Source organism: Phalangium opilio, unplaced genomic scaffold, assembly GCF_054372755.1.
Source record: "Phalangium opilio isolate 3A_F unplaced genomic scaffold, DU_Popi_V2 ptg000105l_1, whole genome shotgun sequence".
NCBI classification, from domain to species: domain Eukaryota; kingdom Metazoa; phylum Arthropoda; class Arachnida; order Opiliones; family Phalangiidae; genus Phalangium; species Phalangium opilio.
Window position 1 is genome coordinate 8,058,159 of NW_028324207.1, and position 22,365 is coordinate 8,080,523.

Consider the following 22,365-nt stretch of genomic DNA (forward strand, 5'->3'; position numbering starts at 1 on the left):
ATCAAAAATGTTTTGATTAGAATCAAGACCTAAAAAGTATCGATAAGACTGAGGTTATCACTTGTCTGAAGGATCAGATATTAATTTTTCTTTTTAATTGAAACTTAAATGCATGCTTAAGAAAAAAACAACGTTCCATTACCGTTTTCCGTTGAAATAAATTATTTTACTGGTAATCAATTTCAAAAATTTACTTATCTCGGCTTTTCGACCACAATTCCATTCCCCGAAAACATTTTATCATTACATTAATTACTTTTGGGAGATAACGTGTCAAAATAACCTATAAAACAATAAAAAACTGTAATAGCGGTCTGCTAAGCCATGACAACCTTTTAAAAGTTACAAGTACTATATAACCCTTTCGAGACTAACAGGACCTGAGCAAACTATAGCTTAAACTGCTACTAGTACGAACAGGGAGAATTGATGTAAACTGGAGTTGAAATTTCATCATGTGCGACCTGCGGCCCTGAAACTCTCCCATAGTCCCAGTGTGTGCAGAACATAATTTTTTCGCTGTTATCTGCCAAAATCAATCTTTCTAGGTAGTGTCGCCTCCTCACTTGAATTTTTCATGATATATTAAGGTATGAACGAACAAAATTCTAGATTACTATTTTCACTACCATGTCCCTCTGCTAACTTGAAGCAAACTTTCCTCTCTTTTTGCTGCTCATTACCGGTGCCATTCCCTTGACTTTCTATTAGTTATAACTAATGAGTTTATTTATTTCAAACAAAAATATTAAAAAATGGATTCTTTTTCCTTTTGTGCTACTTTGAATTTACAAATGTATATAACGTTGTGCCGTGCCATGTCTAATAGTCTCTAACCATTGTTAGAAACTAGAGAGAGAAATTGGGCAGTAACACTGATCATGCCCTGAACTATGAGAAAGAACAATACGACGGTTGACTAAAGTACACTTAATATTACATCATTTTGCAAAACCGCGAGTAAAAATGTTACTGTCCCTATTGAATTTGGCGCCATTGGTTTTAGAATAATTAAAATGTTCCACTGCGAAGCGTGCTGGTCACGAATGGGGATGTAACGTCTTTAGGAACCTTTTAAAACGCAAAAACCATACACGTACTCTCCCAAAAGTAATTAATGTAATGATAAAATGTTTTCGGGGAATGGAATTGTGGTCGAAAAGCCGAGATAAGTAAATTTTTGAAATTGATTACCAGAAAAATAATTTATTTCAACGGAAAACGGTAATGGAACGTTGTTTTTTGTTAAGCATGCATTTAAGTTTCAATTAAAAAGAAAAATTAATATCTGATCATTCAGTCAAGTGATAACCTCAGTCTTATCGATACTTTTTAGGTCTTGATTCTAATCAAAACATTTTTGATTAATTTATTAGGACCTCATTTTCTACCACCCAGACTAAATGGCGAGGCATATCTCGAGTTTTTAAGAGAGACTTTACCGCAACTACTTGAGGGCAATCCTTTAGCACTGCTACGTGACATGTGGTTTATGCACGACGGGGCACCACCTCACTTCAGCCGTATGGTTCGAGAACATCTCGACGCTACATTTCCTTTGAGGTGGATTGGACGAGGAGGACCAGTTGCGCGGCCGGCGAGATCTCCCGATTTGAATCCGTGTGATTTCTATCTTTGGGGTCATCTCAAGGACTTGGTTTACAAGAGTGAAGTCCGTGATGTGGACGACTTGCGACAACGAATACTTGAAGGGTGTGAAACAATCCGAAACACACCAGGCATCTTTCAGCATGTCCAAGAATCGTTCGTTAGACGGGCACATGTTTGCATTAATGCTAATGGTGGGCATTTTGAACAATACCTCTAAAACTGCTGCTAACTTTGTACATGTACGAATAAATGATACTGGAAACTCTTCTTTGTTTGTCAATTTGAACCAACTTTTATTGACCAGTCCTTGCACACTTCTACCTTTAATAATACGCTTCTGCTAGAAAATGGCTCATTAGAATTCTAAGATGGGAGGGTATTGGAATTGTCTAAACAAGATGAGCGAGCTGATATATCTTACTCCACATTTGTGACATTTTTCACGTTTTGGGGGTCAATGTTTGGGGGTCCGTACCTCCGAAACTAAGCGTTCTTTGACACTTTTCACTCAGTTTGACCCAAAGAACACACCCTTTAATTTATGACATGCTAATCAGAAACACCCTGTATGGACGCTCCATTAAATAAACCAAAGAACGAAAAATATCACATTTGCTCATTCCTATCCCTTTAGATAATTAGCCTCTAAGCGTGTACAATTTATGATTAGGCTTAAAAATTTAAATTGTTAGCGCTTAATTGTTCTTCAATGCTCTACACATCAAACCGAACTCAATATTTTTGAATGGTTTGGTACGTAAAACACCATAGTCACCTCTCTCTTTATTTTAGAAAAATGCACTGGCTAGTCCCGCATTTGCGGAAGTAATAATGCGAGCTCGGGCAAACCCTGATACGTGTTACCAGAAAAAAAGCAACTTAATAAAAAATGCCAGTTTTCATGCTCAAATTGAAAATCGAGAGAAATTCTTCATCTTCTCTGACTCTAATCTGTGGAATGTAATCAAAGCCAGATACGCCATGACGGGGATTTGTAAAATGAAATTAAGCAAACCTTTAATGACAACCTACAGGACGCTCTATTTCAGCCCAAACGTTTCGCAAACATTGATTGAGAGAGTCAACAAAAGGTTAGTTTCAACTTTAAAGCTCCACGTTAATTGCGGTACGGTCAAATTTCTCATTTTTCAGATTGCGCCAGCTGACTGAGGGTGATTGCTACGAGGACCTGAACCCATCTTTCAAAATGGAGTCGCATCCTTGCCAGACAGTCGAGACACCGGATGCTTTCGTCGTAATCAACTTGAAAGCTTTTAAGGCCATTTTTCGCGTCTGTATCTTGGGCTTCTCCGCCTCCTTCATCGTTCTCTTTCTCGAAATATACGTGAACACTTTGAAAATTAACATGTGCTCATCCTAATATACTACTACGTCTTTGAAAGAAAAGCTAACAATGACCACATCTCTTAAGTTTGTTTATTTCAAAATTCACCTGGAAAGCACTTTCTACATTTTTAATATTAAAAATTAAATTTCACCCTGTAAAAATTGCGCAAAAGTATAAATATGCCGGGGCCATCTTGTTTTAAAAGTGCAAAATTGAATACATAGATAGCATTAGAAGCAGTTATTGTAACCGAAAATAGAAACCACTTTTCACTGTTCCGTGCTGACTCGCACATAATAGCGAAAGGTTAAACGCATTTGTGTGCATAATGTTAAACTTCGTATTAAATAGTGTTAATCAATCAGTACACGCAAGTGTAGGGCAATAGCCGTACATGAATATCCAATTGCTGATATAGTAAATAGGAATGTGTTTAATTGAAGGACTATTGATTGTAAATTAATATCCACGTCAAAGACAATTTAACATTTTTTAACCAATATGGATGACATTTCCGCAAGGTCTGTGATGTATGTATACAAATACAAATAAAATTCATTTTGAAAGACTCATTTGCGTTGGAAATATTCCGAGAACAGATTTTAACATTTGTCATTTCAAATGCACAACTAAAATTTGAAATATTTCAAATTCTTGGATGGACTCGCTGAGAAAGTACATTGGTATATTTTATAAAATGTTTTTTTTTTGTTGTTCTTTTAGAAGGAAAAGTGTTTATAACGTAAAAAAATAATTAAACTAGGCCTACATTAACTATTAATGTATAACTTCTTTAGAACTTTGGAAAAACTGTTTTCGACACGCCACAATGTTGACTCATGCCAGAAATAAAAGTAACGCTCTAATGCGAAAGCTCGGTGCTGCCAAGTTCGGAAACGCGTGAAGTTTAACTCCTAATAGTTCTTTTTACGTTCTTGTGCCAGGGTAGATCGGATCCGATCAGAAGAAACTGGACCCATGTCAAATAAAAATGCGCCGTTACCAAATCGTTAGTACGCCTCAACTTGAGAATGAACTCAGCTACGTCCATAAAACACTTGATTTCACTCCTTAATGTACAGTTAAGTTTCACCCACCGACTACATTGATCAATCTAAACCAGTACCACACGAGTATACTAAATTAATCTAAAGAAGACTTGAAGACATAATGAATGTCGAAATAGAAAAATACTACACAGCAGTCTATCGTGAAGTGAGTTTCAAGCATTTAGTTTTAAAATTCATCCCACTCTCCTAACAATGTTAATTCCATGATCTTTGAAATTACTTAGAAAGTTTTGGGTAAACTCCCTTTTATAATCCACTTTGTCCCTGAATGCATTGATGATTGATCATGAATTTGATACATAGTTTTTGTTACTAGAGTTCACCGCATGTCATTTTTAATAACCAAGGAGGGATAACTGGCTATATGATTCAATTCCTTCGTGTTCTGAAACTTTTTGACAATATCAAGTAATAAAATTTGGAGTCAGTTTTCACGTTTTTTTGGTTTCAATCCAACAAGCACATTTCTCAATATAATTTTACAGCATTACTACCATCCCCAGTATAAAACAAGTTAACGGTGTGAAAGTTGGTAATTCGTGGAATGGGGCTCTCGGAATGCTCCAAAGAAATGTCAGTCGTGTATTTTGAAATACACGACCAACTTCTTCTGCCTGTAATAATACAATGAACACTTTATTAACACAGGAAGGAGATTTTATTTTAAACCCATTCGTTCTGTCGTACGATCGATACAATGCCTTTCCCTCTTCCCACCCGTTTCTGAATGAGAGGATGCAAATATTATTCGGAACATATCAATCAAACGGAAATGATATTTATTCTGTTATTGACAAATGGGTAAATTAACATTATTAGTAATTTCTAAATGAAATTGTAAATTTAGTTGTTAAACCTAAAAACGAAATGTCGTAGATTTATTAATTACTTAAACTCTAAATTTGTGGTCATACTAAAAAGCATCGAAAATCATAACTGATCTTTGATTATTGTAGATAGTTGTGGTTCTCTGTGGTCTGGCTCTGATGATTTACATGGTGGGAAAACTGAGCTTTAAATACGGAAAATTGGAATCGGAACTTCCTCCCATGTTTTTGTTGCAATGCCTTCTGGGAACGAGTAAAAACTTTAAAAGAAGCTCTTCGTCCTATTTTAAATTTTAACCGTCTCTTCTCTTAAGGCCCCCAAAGTTTGAAGTGCGAGGGGAGTAGTATATCCCCCCACTTCGTACCTCCGTAGGTGTAGAATGTAGGTGTAGAATGTAGGTCAAGGTCACCAGTGTAGGTCAATGACCTATGACGTAATGAGTGACGTAATCAACGACCCTCGCCGCCGGGGAAGCCCCTCGCGGGGAAACCCGCGCGCCCCCTCGCGGGAAAATACCGCGCGCCGCCTCGCGGGAAAACCGCGAAATTTGAAAACCGCGCGCAAACTCGCGGTGAGTCTGCGCATGCGTATGACGGTCTCTTCAACTGTATCTGTGACGTCATTGGCGAGAAAACACCGTGCGCCGTCTATTGGGAAACTCCTCTCTTCTACAACTGTATCTGTGACGTCATTGATAAGAGAGAGATAGCTTTAAACGTATATTGACAAGGGTTAAATCTTCTACAACTGTATCTGTGACGTCATTAATAAGAGACGAGAATGGATAGCTTGAAACGTACATTGACAAGGGTTAAATCTTCTACAATTGTGACGTCATTGATAAGAGACGAAGATGAATGGATAGCTTTAAACGTACATTGACAAGGGTTAAATAGAAAATCTTTCTTTGAGAAAGTGTAATTATGGAAAATAAGTTAAGCCGAGTGTATTATAACAGTGAAAGTCCTCTCAGTTACGGTAGCGCAAAGAAATTGAAACAAGGAGTGAAAAATGTTTCGCAGAAAAAAATTAAGACTTGGCTTCAGTCTCAGCCAACATATACCATTCACAAAGCAAGGAGGATATACTTTCCAAGAAATCGTACTTACGTTACAACAGTCAGTGAAGTATTTCAGTGCGACTTGATCGATCTACGAAATCTTAAGAAAATAATAAAGGGTTTCAATATATTCTAACTATTATTGATATCCTCTCAAAATATGCTTGGAGTCTTCCTTTGAAAAATAAAACTAGTAAAGAGGTTTTGAAAGCTTTACGGAGAGTTATTAAAGAAAGCCGTTACGAATTAATGTTGATCAAGGTAGTGAATTTTTATCAAAATTGTTTAAAGATTATTTAAGAAAAGAGGGAATAAGTTTTTATACTAGTGTAGGTGCGACTAAATGCGGAGTAATTGAAAGGTTTAATAGAACTTTAAAGGATAAAATCTTCAAGTTGTTAACTAGAACGAAGAAACTAAATTACATTGATGCCTTACCAAAAATAATGAAATTCTACAATGCAACTGTACATTCAAGTACTGGTTTCGCTCTTATTGATGTCAATGAGAAGAAATTCCACCACAGAATTTGTATTAGTCTTAGACGTCGATATGATGCCCAACGATAACCTCCACGAAATGTTCCTGGAGTATGCCTGAGAAAATAGGCTCTTTCTCGAATCTCGAAAAGATGATAAAACTGTTTACGTTGTACCCGCATTCGAAATGAAAGAAATAGCCCAAATACCCAAGGATAAAACGGACAACGTTTGGAAATGATGGACGCCCACCTCTTTTACATTGAGCTTTGTTGGAAATGTCAGAAACATATTGACTACGAAGCCTGGTATAGAGAACCAATGACTAATAAGTTAGCTGTCATTTTTGAAGTCTTGTGGAGAGATCCTTGGGAACCTTTCTTCTTCAGCAGAAATTCAGCGCCTTATCATGATGAATGGTTTAGACAATATGGCTTTAATTTAAAAGTCAAGTAAGACCAAGATACCACCGTGTGTAGAAAGAAGAAACCATCGATAATTAACCCATTGATTAATATCTTTGCAGGTTTGCGAATTACACGTTGTAGGATACAAATTTTCAGTTTTAAATAACGCTTTTGTCATCCATAAGGGCCTGAAAATGGCCAACTCATTCCATAAAGAAAAGGATACCGATCAAGAAAAGAGCCGTATCTTATTTCGACAGTTTAAAACTGAACTATAGGAAAAATATCCAGACTCCTCCAGGAGGTGCTACTGATCTCGAAGCTTCCATTTACATGAAAAAAAGAAGTAATTTATCAGGTTAGTTTTAAAGAGTAAGTAAAAAGAAAATCAAATCTACCTTACATTGTGTATAAAAACAATGGTCCCGGAAGCTTTGGAACAGATTTTGGCTGTTATGAAAAAACTGTCTCCATTGAGGAACTCTATTTAGATAATATAGGAGTTAAATGGTGTATATTCGTACAAGTTATTCTTATAATGACGTTATTTAATGTAAAGATTTGTATTTTAAAATAGGGATTTTGCTCATAAACTTGCATTGGTTTTGATAAGTAATCCAAATGTACCTTTTCATACTTTGGACCTATCAAATAACCTAAAAGAAGATAAAGGTAATATATTTTCTAACGAAAAAAGAAATATCAAAGACAAATAACAATAATAGCTCTTCATTGTATTTCTTAATGAAATATCTCTTGTTTGTAAAGAAAAACAGAAAATAAATGTTACCAATAAACATTGTGGTGAACTTTTTATGAGGATATTATTTCTGCATTTTTCATAATAGCGCTGAACTGCCTATCTGTACGAGGTTGAATTCAGGGTTCGTACAAACCTGGGAAACTGGGAAAACTTTCAAAAATTCAGTGTTTGTTCTTCTTGGCGGTCTAGTGTAAACATGTTTTACTGTGCTTTGGTGTGTTTTATTGTTGTGGTACAGTGTAGTTTTAGAGTGTTTTATTGTACTTTTATTGTGTTTTATTGTAGTTTTATTGTGTTTTACTGTGTTTTATTGTAGTTTATTGTATTTTATTGTAGTTTTATTGTACTTTTAGTGTATTTTATTGTGTTTTATTGTACCTTAGTGTATTTTATTATGGTATAGTGTAGTTTTAGAGAGTTTTATTGTACTTTTATTGTACTTTTAGTTTGTTTCACTGTGTTTTGGTTTGGTTTTATTGCGTTTTACTGTGTTTTGGTGTGTTTTTATTGTAGTTTTAGTGTATTTCGGTGTATTTTGTTGTAATTTAAGTTATTTGTCATAAATTCACAAAGTTTCTGTAAGACTCAATATCATATTGATCATGATAATACGTGGAACAAAGTATTTAGTTTATTATTAGTTTATTTAGTTTATTATTAGTTTATTATTATTATTAGTTTATTTAGTTTATTATTATTATTTAGTTTATTATTATTAGTTTATTTAGTTCATTATTAGTTTATTATTATTAGTTTACTTAGTTTATTATTATTATTTATATATATTGTGCCTTTATAACATTAAAGTAAAACGAAATAAATTTCCTTACCTACATCCAAAATATCACTCCAAAATTATTATGATATTTTTCGTTTGAATCAACTAACCATTCCACGAACATCTGTTACGACAAAACGGAAACAGTAGGTGTACCATTTTTGAACGCTTTTCTCCCAATACCAGTTCAGTATAAATCTCTTCAACTAGAAAGTGTATTTTATTGTACTTTAAGTGTATTTTATTATGGTATAGTATTTTTTAGTGTGTTTTATTGTACTTTTAGTGTATTTTATTGTGTTTTACTGTATTTTATTGTAGTTTTATTGTGCTTTTAGTGTATTTTATTGTGTTTTACTGTGTTTTATTATAGTTTTATTGTACCTTTGTGTAGTTTTATAGTGTTTTATTTTACTTTTAGTGTATTTTATTGTGTTTTACTGTATTTTATTGTAGTTTTATTGTACTTTTAGTGTATTTTATTGTGTTTTACTGTGTTTTATTATAGTTTTATTGTACCTTTGTGTAGTTTTATAGTGTTTTATTTTACTTTTAGTGTATTTTATTGTGTTTTACTGTATTTTATTGTAGTTTTATTGTACTTTTAGTGTGTTTTATTGTAGTTTTGTTGTGGTATAGTGTAGCTTTAGAGTGTTTTATTGTACTTTTATTGTGTTTTATTGTAGTTTTATTGTGTTTTACTGTGTTTTATTGTAGTTTTATTGTACTTTTAGTGTATTTTATTGTGTTTTACTGTATTTTATTGTACCCTAGTGTATTTTTATTGTGTTTTACTGTGTTTTATTGTAGTTTTGTTGTGGTATAGTGTAGCTTTAGAGTGTTTTATTGTACTTTTATTGTGTTTTATTGTAGTTTTATTGTACTTTTAGTGTGTTTTATTGTAGTTTTGTTGTGGTATAGTGTAGCTTTAGAGTGTTTTATTGTACTTTTATTGTGTTTTATTGTAGTTTTATTGTGTTTTATTGTAGTTTTATTGTGTTTTACTGTGTTTTATTGTAGTTTATTGTATTTTATTGTAGTTTTATTGTACTTTTAGTGTATTTTATTGTGTTTTATTGTACCTTAGTGTATTTTATTATGGTATAGTGTAGTTTTAGAGTGTTTTATTGTACTTTTATTGTACTTTTAGTTTGCTTCACTGTGTTTTGGTTTGGTTTTATTGCGTTTTACTGTGTTTTGGTGTGTTTTTATTGTAGTTTTAGTGTATTTCGGTGTATTTTGTTGTAATTTAAGTTATTTGTCATAAATTCACAAAGTTTCTGTAAGACTCAATATCATATTGATCATAATAATACGTGGAACAAAGTATTTAGTTTATTATTAGTTTATTTAGTTTATTATTAGTTTATTATTATTATTAGTTTATTTAGTTTATTATTATTATTTAGTTTATTATTATTAGTTTATTTAGTTCATTATTAGTTTATTATTATTAGTTTACTTAGTTTATTATTATTATTTATATATATTGTGCCTTTATAACATTAAAGTAAAACGAAATAAATTTCCTTACCTACATCCAAAATATCACTCCAAAATTATTATGATATTTTTCGTTTGAATCAACTAACCATTCCACGAACATCTGTCACGACAAAACGGAAACAGTAGGTGTACCATTTTTGAACGCTTTTCTCCCAATACCAGTTCAGTATAAATCTCTTCAACTAGAAAGTGTATTTTATTGTACTTTAAGTGTATTTTATTATGGTATAGTATTTTTTAGTGTGTTTTATTGTACTTTTAGTGTATTTTATTGTGTTTTACTGTATTTTATTGTAGTTTTATTGTACTTTTAGTGTATTTTATTGTGTTTTACTGTGTCTTTGTGTAGTTTTATAGTGTTTTATTTTACTTTTAGTGTATTTTATTGTGTTTTACTGTATTTTATTGTAGTTTTATTGTACTTTTAGTGTGTTTTATTGTAGTTTTGTTGTGGTATAGTGTAGCTTTAGAGTGTTTTATTGTACTTTTATTGTGTTTTATTGTAGTTTTATTGTACCCTAGTGTATTTTTATTGTGTTTTACTGTATTTTATTGTAGTTTTATTGTACTTTTAGTGTGTTTTATTGTAGTTTTGTTGTGGTATAGTGTAGCTTTAGAGTGTTTTATTGTACTTTTATTGTGTTTTATTGTAGTTTTATTGTAGTTTTATTGTACCCTAGTGTATTTTTATTGTGTTTTACTGTGTTTTATTGTAGTTTTATTGTACTTTTAGTGTATTTTAGGTTTTCGTGACACTTTAAGCAATATGGTTTTTTGTTGGGGCATGCAAATCTAATTTAAAATAGTCTTTTACAACGTGATTACCGTGACGCCAATCGGTAATATTGTGCGGTAATTGTGAGGGGCGCGTCATAACATAATTGTACTGTAGAAATGAAAGTTTATAATGTGCTCTAACTCGAAAACATCTTGTGCCGAAAGATAGTTTAAAATGTTTGAATCGAGATACTCACCGGTTGTAGCGAGTGATTCTTCAAGTTCAGTAGCGATATGACTGGGTAAACAACCCGAATAAAGATCATGCCGAGAAGCGAGTTCATACTCGTATAGTATATTAAAAGTTTCGCTCGACGCTACTTTAGCCAAGGTATACAGACAAGGTATATTCGACAAAGACATGACTATTGTTATGGCGGGGAGAATTTAATAGTTTGTAGATCTGAATACAGTATCACGAGTTCGAATCCCCTTAGCGAGAGTCCTTAACAAGCGAACCAAGGTTACTTTTGTAAAGGATATATTTTTATAATAAACAGTTGTTTTCATAAAGCGAAAACAAGGTTGGTTGACGTCAAAGATAATTGGAAATATATTTTGCTCTCTTATAAGTAACAGTTGCTTTTATAAAGTAAAGACAAGGTTAGTTGATGTCAAATATAATTCGACGTATGACGTCAAGGTTAGCCATGATAAAAATTTATTTTGCTCCTTTATAACTTACAGTTGTTGGTTATAGACTTCGTTCCATAAAATACTATCAAACTAGCTAGGACCCAAGGATTCGTTATACCTGAAGGTGAATAATATAGCGCCTATACCGTGTTATATTTTGCTTCGTTATAATTAACAGGTGTTTTAATAAAGCGAAAACAAGGTTGGCGTCAAAGGTAATTCGAAATATACGTATGACGTCAAGGTTATAATATATTTTTCGCTCTTATAACTAACAGCTGTTTTTGTAAAACGGAAACAAGATTTTTTTACATCTATGTTAGTTCAAAATGTACTTATTTTAACGTGATACGTAGACCGCTTTAGATCTAGTATATAACCCCGCAAGTCGCGGCGTACAATCACTTGAGGCAATATCTCTCGACCATAAACTATCTAAATTATCACGATGTCCAGGGTAAGTTTTTTTTAATTTTCCACGTTTTTAAAAACTGCATGTCCAAATGTATCATTATTGTCTTTAGACGGCAAATCAAACGTGGGAAACTATCGAAATTAAATTTAACGAGAGCGACAATATCGGTGTAAAATTAGTTAAATTAAACAATAAATTATATGTAGATATTAGAAGATACGCTTTTAAAAAACCCCTTATATATGGAATATGTATTTCGATAGACGTGATAGAAGAAGTTAAAAAAAATTTAAGCAAACCATGCGGTATCATAAAACAGACCCTATGTTTCCCGGGAATGTTGGAACTGGAAAATTTTAAAGATACGGGCTATTTATTAACAAAATATAGGGGGGAAATGCGCGAAAAAAAATTTAATTTAAAGTTTGATGAGGTACCAGAAGTTGTCAGTCTTATAGACAAAGTTTTAAAGAAAATGCCTGTAACTGTATAAGAAATTTGAAAATGTACGCAATAAAGAATTTTTAAAACGTATTTTTAGAAAAATTAATACTTTTTTTTATTTTAGAACTTGTAGTGTATATTATTTTAGATATTTTAGTTTGTTTCCTAGGTCTACGTCAAGAGTTTTATTTCGAGTTGCGCCTAAGATCAAATAGAAAACATGTCATCATCCGAAGAAGAGCCTTTGGATCTTTCCTATTTTAATCCTAAAAGGTTTTACGAATTATCAAAAGTTAACCAAACTGTCTCTCGAAAGTTCAACTGTTTAGCCTCTGAATATAAAATTATTTTTAAAGACCTTCATATGCTCAAATTGACAGAAGTATATGAACAATTGAAAAAAATCTTTCAATCCATTATAGAGACAATTTTAGAATCTTCTCCAGGTTACAATAGCGTTAGATTTTGTGTTAGGTCTGACTTACTGGAAAATGCTATAAATTTAAATTTTATGGCCCTAAATGAGTTAACGGCGGAAAGATTAATGACTGCCATTAGTCAAGTAAGTCAAAGCCGAAGAAATTTTTTTCTCGAGGGTGATGTCAGGCTCGATGCTATATTTTTAAACGTTAATGTACCAATATCAGGTCGTCGATCTGTTAAAAATAGATCGATGATAGCTCTCGACAAATATATTCAGAAAGGAAGGACATTTTTACCCATAATTAACGATGATGAACTATGCGTATCAAGAGCAATCGTTTGCGGGACGATGGTTGCTGATTTAACATATTTAAAGAAACAAAAGCTTAGTACTTTGACTTTTGATTTTAATCGTTATAGACGTATACAACTAGGTCATAGACCTTTGCAAAAAGAAGAAGCGTTAAAGCTTCATGCCAAGGCTAATGTGCCTATTGGTCCCGTTAGTTTAGACAAAATTTCAATGTTTCAAAAAGTATTGCAACCCGAGTATCAAATAGTTATTTTCAGTGCTAATGATAATTTCAAAAAGGTTTATCAAGGTGAAATGTTTTCGGAGAAAAAATTTTTTTTATTACAAATAGATCAACACATGCACGTCATTAAAAGTTTAGCCAGTATGTTTGGGGCCAAGTCGTATTGCAACACGTGTTTAACAACGTTTACTAAATTTAATGACGCAAAAAAACACAAATGTTTTAATCAAAAAATCAAATGTTGGCGTTGTTACTCTGAGACCTTTCACGAAGACCCTCAGATTGAAATATCTCGCTGCCAAAACTGTAATAGATACTTTAAAGGGCCTGAATGTTTCCAATTTCACATAGAAAATGACACTTGTTTAAAAATTAAACGGTGCTTAAAATGTTGCAAAGAAATTCGCGATGACAAACATAAATGTCTTACATCTTGTTCTAGATGTAAAATTGAGCACCCTCCCAAAATGTGTTACGTTCAACCCCTTGATGATACTTTTAAAGAAACTAGATTTTGTTATTTTGACTGTGAAACTATTGATATGAACTCTAAACATACCCCAGTTCTATTAGTTTCGGCCATGCAAATTAATGATACCGAATACGATTATCAAATTTTTAGAGGTTTTGATTGTGTTGATAAGTTTATGAAATATCTGACCCAAACAGAAGATGAGACATCTTATACAAGGAACAATAAACGAATAAAAATAAGTAAACCTAAATTTGAAAATTTGACTATAGTGGCCCACAATTTTAAAGGTTTTGATTCGTATTTTATATTAAATTGGTTAATTAATAACCATGTAAAACCAGACGTCATATTCGACGGCTCTAAAATTCTAGCTCTCTTTATTAAAAGTCAAAATTTTAGGTTTATTTGTAGTTATTCATTCGTGGCCCTTCCTTTGAGAGCCTTTACAGAAACCTTTCAATTGGGTAGTTACAAAAAACAGTTTTTTCCTTATATTTTCTTAAAAGAGGACACTTTAAACTATGAAGGTCCGTTACCTGAAAAGACCGCGTTTCAACCTGAATTTATGAATGAAAAGGACCGACAGGCCTTTGATTTATGGTACAGTGAAAAAGGTAAAAAATCCACGTACAAAATAATGACCGAATTAGAGGAATACGCTGTACAAGATGTAGTAGTTTTACAAAAAGGAATTACAAAATTTAGAGAACTTTACAAAAAGGCATCGGGTCTAGATCCTCTTAATTGCGGAGCTATTACAATATCGGGGGCCTGTACTAATGTGTTTTTACACAAATATTTAGAAAAAAATACATTGGGTGTAGTACCTAGTCCGGGTTATCGCGGGTCATACAACCAAAGTAGTAAAGCTATCAAGTGGTTGGCTTGGGTTAGTAAAGAAATGAAGGTAGAAATACAGACAGCCCTATCTCCTGAAGGAGAAAAAAGAATCGGACCTTATTTAGTTGATGGTTACTCAAAGGATCCTGAAATTATCCTAGAGTTTAATGGTTGCGCGTATCACGGTTGTCCGAAATGTTTAAAAGGTAGTGAATGGAACAGTTTAGTAAATGATACAAATAAAAACTGTTACGAAAAGGGCCTGGATAGAATAGAATTTATAAAAAAGTTACACCCCAATGCAAAGTATATAATAATGTGGGAATGCGAGTTTGAAAATTTGTTAAAGACAAATATCGCTTGTAGTACCTTTTGCGAAACTGTAGAGGTACCTTCACCAATATTAGCCAGGTCGGCTTTATACGGTGGAAGGACAGAAGTCTTCAAATTATATCATAAACCGGATGAAGCAAAAAACGAAAAAATTTATTATTACGACCTCATGTCACTCTATCCCGCTGTCAATAAATACGGAATCTACCCAAAAGGACATCCCAAAATTTTAAATAGTAACTTTAACTATGAAAAAAATGCCTATTTTGGTATAATATCGTGTGAACTCTTGCCCCCGACTGATCTATATATCCCAGTTTTACCATACAGGTTTAATGGAAAATTGTTTTTCCCCCTGTGTAAGTCATGTGCCCTTGAATCAAATAATGAAGCGTGTCAACATTCTGACAAGGAACGAATTATTTCGGGTATTTGGCCCTCGCCTGAAATTTACAAAGCCGTAGAAATGGGTTATAAAATTATAAAAATATACGAAGTACATCATTTCGACGAGACATTTCAGTATGAAAAACATGTTAACGATGGACTATTTGGAGGTTATGTTAACAATTTTTTGAAGATAAAACAAGCTAATTCCGGCTATCCGTCTTCCGTTAAAACTGCCGAGCAAAAACAAAAATATATTGAATCGATTTATGAATCTGAAGGTATTAGTATCGAGATGGACGAAGTAGTCCATAACCCCGCGCTGAGAGCTATTTCAAAGATTTGTCTCAACAGTCTTTGGGGTCGTTTTGGTATGAATACAAACAAAATCAAAACACTAATTGTTAACGAGTACACAGAACTTGTGCGTATCTTATCTGATGACACAAAGGAATTGGTAGATTTAAGACCAATTAATGAAGAAATGTGCTTATTATCGTACAAAAACAAAGATGAATTTGCACCAACATATTTCAAAGGAAATCCGTATGTGGCTTGTTTCGTTTCGTGTTACGGAAGATTAACCTTATTCGAGACCTTGCATAAATTGGGTAAAAGAGCATTATACACAGATACGGATAGCGTTTTATTTGTGGCGGGGGAAAACGATTTTAAACCCCCCACGGGTAACAATTTAGGATGTTGGGTTAACGAACTAGGGGACGCTACAATTACAGAGTTTGTTTCAAATGGGCCCAAGAGTTACGGTTACAGAACTACGGACGGTCAATCTGTCGTGAAGGTTAAAGGAATTTGCCTTAATCGTGTTAACGAGAAAATTATAAACTTTGAAGCTATAGTGGACTCTATAAAAATAAATCCAAACGTCTAAAAGTGGACGTTCCTTTCAACGTCATTCGAAATAAAACGTCGGCCACTCTTTTAAGTCGAAAACTAGAAAAAAGCTTTGGATTTACGTTTAACAAACGTGCAATTAAAGGTTGGGACACTTTGCCTTTTGGTTTTAAAGCGGACCCATGAAAATTATTTTAGAATTAAAAATCAAATAATCATAATAATTAATAATGTATAGTCTAAAATTAACAAAATAGATTAATGTAAAAAATAATATATGTAAATAAGATAACAGCTTAAAAAACCTCTGCTGTTCTAAGATAAAAAACGGACACGTGACCTATGGGGTCCCTCGTCTCTTGCTAGTGAGCCTCTCAAAAAATCACTCTCGAAATTACCTCCAACGCGAGAAGTTCATTTAATTTTATCCTTGGTAAAATAAACTATTTCTTGCAAATAAAGTCTCAAAGTTTATTCATTTACAAAATAACCAACAAAAGTATATTAAGACTAGTTAATTTTCAGTCGGTTAATTAGTTCTTTTAGATAATATTAGTTCTCCCAATAACCTAAACACCAACAATTCTTATCAATGACGTCACAGATACAGTTGAAGAGACCGTCATACGCATGCGCAGACTCACCGCGAGTTTGCGCGCGGTTTTCAAATTTCGCGGTTTTCCCGCGAGACGGCGCGCGGTATTTTCCCGCGAGGGGGCGCGCGGGTTTCCCCGCGAGGGGCTTCCCCGGCGGCGAGGGTCGTTGATTACGTCACTCATTACGTCATAGGTCATTGACCTACACTGGTGACCTTGACCTACATTCTACACCTACATTCTACACCTACGGAGGTACGAAGTGGGGGGATATACTACTGAGGGGGTCACTCGGTTTTTTTCTGTCGTGTGGAGTTTGGCTTCATTCGTGGTATTGGTCTTCGTATTTTCGGAAATGACATCGCAGTTTTCGAACAAATCAGAAGCCCGTCCCTTCGACAGCATTGACGATATATTTTACTTTCCGGATGCAGATCCTTTTTTGACGAAAGGCAATGCAGTTTACAGTTTTATTCAGGTAATTTTAGAAATCAATGGGGTTCATGAACATTGCACAGTTAGTGTCCTAGAGGATGGAACCTTTCACCGAAGTGGCCTGATAACATAATAGAAGATTGAAAAATGTGAACGTTCCACAATCCTCTCCGTTTAGACAAATAATGGGTGTTAGTAATCATGGCAAAAGATATTTGTAAATTATCGATTGTGATAAAAAATCTTGCCATTCGGTTAGCCGCTTAGCGTACGCTATTACGATTGGGCTTAAAAATTATTTGCTTTTCACCGAACTTTTTATTTTCGTATTTTCTTTTTCACGTAAAACGCTATGTACCAACCTCTCAACTAAGCCCGTGTACACTGCAAGCCTCCTAAATATGGCCATAAATCAGGGATAATAGAGGTTTTAAGAGGGATTCGAAGTGAAATTGTGGAAGCCTACCGGATTTCTAGTTTTTAGTACCATTTAAAGGGACACTATTGGCAAAAATTAAGTATTTTTATTCTGATTCCTTATGTTAAAATATGCCGCCTTGAATTTTTTCAGATTTTTTGAACCGCTATTTATAGTATTAAACAATATTTGAAGTTTTGTATCCAAAACATGCATTTGAATTTTGATAAAGCGACCTACCGGCCAATCAGCGCCCGCGATTTATAAGAGTCAACCCCCAAAGGTTTTCTCGGGCGAGTCTCATTTGCGTCGTCTGCATTATGTTCAGAAATATGTATTCTACTTTTTAGCACTCGAAAGAAAGACGCGTTTTCGATCGTTTAACGATAAGCGGATTAGAAACTTTAGTAATTAGCAGGTTTACGCTTTTATACGTTTCACTTAAACTCAAATTACTCTCGTAATCTTATTATATTAAAATGTGGCGGGTCGTATTTTGTTGTATATCTTGAGTGTCTAGTTATTAGCCTTTGGAATGGGAAGATCTGTGCTCTTAGATTATTGTTACTATTATTTTTTGTGATCTTCGAGATGGAAAAAATTAAAAACCCATCTTTTACACCTCAGCAGAGTCAAGCTGCAACACAATTACTATCCTCCTCAAACTTTAGCAGACGACGGGCCCCGCGGAGTCACTGGTAACGAGCCCACTCTGAAAAAATACTTATTTCCCGCCCTGCTTTTCCTGTTTGAAGCAGACAACATACCACTTAATATTTTCTAACAATCACGGGATTGGCTGATTTGGCTCTATCCCTAAAGAGGTTTTTATTGGCCGGTAGGTAAGTGCGCTAAAATCGAGACCCATTGCTAAGCCTAACAAATTTTAAAAAATTTATTTTCATTGAAAAAATTGTTTGAAAAATCAGAAAAAAATTTGAGGCTTCATATTTAATTGAAACGAACCAGGAAAAAATAAAACATGGCACTAAGATTTTCAGCTGAGAGTCTCCCTTTAAGGCCAAATCTGAGAGAAATAGGCTTGCTTACTGTGGAACTGTTTAGATCCGATGGGACGTAACAAAATGGGGGTATAATACTCGGAATAGGACTTCAGTTTGTCCTTGAAATGGGAAAAACAACACGGCCCACGTTTTAGACTCTCGTAAAAAACCCGCAGGCGTGGCGGAATGTACGCGAAAAAGCTTCTAAAACATCTAATATCCCTGCGTTAACTTATAATTTGGAAGTCCTAGAATTGGAAAAATGTTTTCGAGAAGACATATCTCCTTCACAGCTCTCAAGGGTTTTAAAAAGATATATTGACAAGTTTTTAAAATTTTCCTTTTAGGAAAACGCGCTGACCAGCCCCGCATATGCGCAAGTAACAAAGCGAGCTGACGCGAACCCATATACGTGTTACCTGAATAAACGCAACTTAACAAAAAATTCCAATATTCATGCGGGAATTGAAAATCGAGAGAAATTCACCATCTTTCCTGGGACTGTTCTGTGGAATGTAATCAAAGCCAGATACGCCAAGACAGGAACTTGTAAAATGAAATTAAGTAAACCTTTAATGACAGCCTACAGGGCGATCTATTTCAGCACAAACATTTCGCAAACCCTGATTGAGACAGTCAACAAAAGGTTAGTTTTGCCCTTTTAAGTTTTGCGTTAATTGTGGTACAGTTAAATTTCTCGAAATCTACGTGAACACATTGAAAGCTAACATGTGCTCATCTTAATATATTTACCGCGTCTTTGAAAGAAAATCTAACAATGACCACATCTCATAAGTTTATTTCAAAATTACTAACTACTTTCTACTTTCTTAATAATACTAATTTCACCCTCTACAATTTGCGTAAAAGTATAAATATGCCGGGCTCATCTTGTTTTAAAATACTATACAGTATAGAATACATAGAATTGCATTGAAATTAGTTGTAACCTAAAATAGAAACCACTTTTAACAATTCTATTTCGACTCGCAATTAATAGCGAAAGTTAAGACGCATTATTGTACATAAACTTAATATTGAATAGTGTTAATCAATATCTTAACTACACGGAAGTGTAGGGTTATAACCTTGAATGAATAATCTAAATTCTAATCTGGTGAAATACCAATAGTTTCGTAAAGTTTTACTGTAATGATATAATATAAAATTTTGAATTATAAGTTGAAAAGAGTGTAACGCTTATAATGCCATTCTCTGCGAGCATTTTATACTTTACTGTAAGAACGTAATCTCGGATTTTTGTGGTCTCCTATGGGTCTTCATAACTTTAAGATTAATTTTTTAACCAAGAATAAGTATAGATCATCAAGGGTATAAGTCGGCAACCCAACGCGCATTTGATTTATGGTGTGATAGATCATAGGTTAGGCTTGGGTACGGTTAGTGTTAAGTTGTTAAAACTAATTCTTAAACAATTTGATTTTAATGAACTCTGACCTTTGTAATAGAACTTAAAACTTTTAATTTTTTTTAAAGGAAAAGGGATACCTCAAAGCTTGTTAAAAACCAAGATAACCATACGTTTTGCACCATTGCCGTTTCTCTCCTGTCCAAAATCATTTAAATAGAGAAGGAAAAATAAGGTAAAGGATTTTGAATTTGTTTGGTGCCGATACCCGGGACAAATATGTTGAATGGGCTAAGGGTTGTTAGGGGGAGTTCTTACGGTTTAGACTGAAAGATATACCGATACGAGGTTCGTAAAATCAAACTTAATATCTTTATGTGCGAAAAAATCCGTCTGTTAAATTAAACTCAAGGTATAATAATAACTTATTTTATTTTTGGTTAAAATAGTAAAATGACAACGCGATGCATAGCGTATCGTTAAACAAAAAATGAGAAAGAGATTTATTTCCACACGGCGTCAAATTTCAACGAATTCACAACTAATCACCCCTTTACCCTTTCTGACTTCTCTATTTAAATGACTTTTGGCAGGAGAGAAAGGGCAAAGTTTCAAATCGTATGGTTATCTTATATTTTGAACAACCTTTGACATATCCCTTTTCCTGGTTTTCTTTCAGTTAAAAGTTTTATTACGAAAGTCGGAATTCATTAAAATAGCATTGTTTAAGAATTCGTTTTAACGGCTTGTGAGCTAGCGCTTGGTTGAAAAGATTTAATTTGAAACCTGTAGAAAAAGGTCAGCTTAACTTTACAATACGAGAAATGAGATACTGTATACCTTTTCAGCCTTTGCTAGTGCTGTAAAGTTAGGTTGTGAAAAAGGTGTACGCACTTGATAGCGATACCTTGGGTGTAACTGGCAAAAATATGACCTCGTAATGTTAAGCTCGGTAGAGATTAGCATTAAGAGTTCGGATTGAGTATAAGGGATTTTCCAATTAATGTGTAAATTCCGTAGAACTTTGGGAAAACTGTTTTCGACACGCCACGATGTTGCTTCGTGCCACAAATTAAATAAAAGTAACGCTCTATTGGAAAAGCTCGGCAATTAAGTCCGAAAACTCGTATAATTTACCTCCTAATAGTTCTTTTTACGTTAGTTTGCCTCGATAGATCCCTTCAAATGAAATTGGACCCATGTCAAATAAAAATGCGCCGTTACCAAATTGTTCGTTCGCCACAACTTGATAACGATCGCAGTTAGCTACGTCCACAAATCACAAGATTTCACACCATAATTTACCGTTATGAATCACTCACGGGTTACATTGATAAATAAAAAGCAGGTCGACACGAGTATTAATTATTGAACGTCGAAAAATACTACACTACAGTCTTTCGTGAGGTGAGTTTCAAGCCTTTAAGTTTAAAAATTTTACCACTCCACAATCAAAATAAATTTTCGCTACCGCCAATCCCATGGTTTTTTATGATACTTCAAATAATTTAGTAGATTTGATTAGACTCATGCTTTTTACCTCTTCGAGTGATAATGACGGCACTGAGAGATATTACACTGGACGTGTCAGGGTGTATGTATGTGTGTGTTTCTGTCTGTCACCGTGTTCGCAGTTGGCAAATCGTAGCGAACCTGTTGGCAGAAGGCAATTTTTGGCTTCCACTCCCATCGTTAGGATTAAGAAATACGCGGCGATCGGCTAGGGTTGCGAGATACGTCTAGCCTCCCAATGGCAGGGCTTCCAAAGGTTCACGCAATTGCGGGTTTTTATCATTACCGCAAATTTCCAAAAAAAATTAAAGAGGCAAACGCTTGAATACAAACGGGAATAAGAGCTAGGCCTATGCTTAAATTTATTTTTGGAATTTATTTTCTTAAAATGATTTAACTGAAATTAAACTAAATTAATGACGATTAAAATAAATAATATCAATTATATATATTAAATAATTTAAGAAAAACCCCTTAATAATCGGAAAGGTTTATTTTAGTTTCCCAACTTGTTAAGTCTTAGGACGTTGCATGTCTATTAGTTAACGCGTTTGAACTAACCAAAAGTATTTTTTATATATTTCGGTTTACATAAAGGTTGTTTTTGAGAGGCTTTTAAAATGTTTATTCTAGTACTTAATTATTAAAATTTAGAATAGTCTTGAGCTTGAAAAAGAATTGTGATTATGAAAGAGTGCCTCGAAGAAAGGCGAACATTAATTACAACTATATGAAATTAATTGTATTTTTATTAATTTTGAGCTACAATTGCCAATTGCAATTGCCTATGCATCAACGTAGAACGAACACTCTGCCAATTTACTGTAATTCCAAGGTTTTAATTATTGAAAGCAAAATGCCACTGTAAACTAGGTATAATTGATAGGCCTTGATTCTGTTGACACGATTAACTACTTAAATGAGTAACATATTAGGATTTTTAATTCAGGAAACAATTTCGTAAATTCTGATTAAAATCTTTAACTCAAGGTTATTTTCTATATTTAAAGCCAAGTTTTATAGGTAGAGTATCGGTGGAGCTCCTTAGAGCGGCGCCCTG

General features: G+C 33.7%; 1 protein-coding gene across 1 annotated transcript; it reads left to right on the forward strand.

Annotated features, from left to right (window-relative positions):
- Positions 1-5,886: 5,886 nt before the first annotated feature.
- On the forward strand, positions 5,887-7,042 carry LOC149629121 (beta-1,4-glucuronyltransferase 1-like). The gene is made up of 3 exons (XM_089851754.1): positions 5,887-6,178; positions 6,251-6,848; positions 6,923-7,042. The coding sequence occupies exons 2-3, from the start codon at positions 6,634-6,636 to the stop codon at positions 6,942-6,944; spliced, it is 237 nt and encodes a 78-aa protein (XP_089707880.1). The 5' UTR covers positions 5,887-6,178; positions 6,251-6,633; the 3' UTR covers positions 6,945-7,042.
- The last annotated feature ends 15,323 nt before the right edge of the window (positions 7,043-22,365 follow it).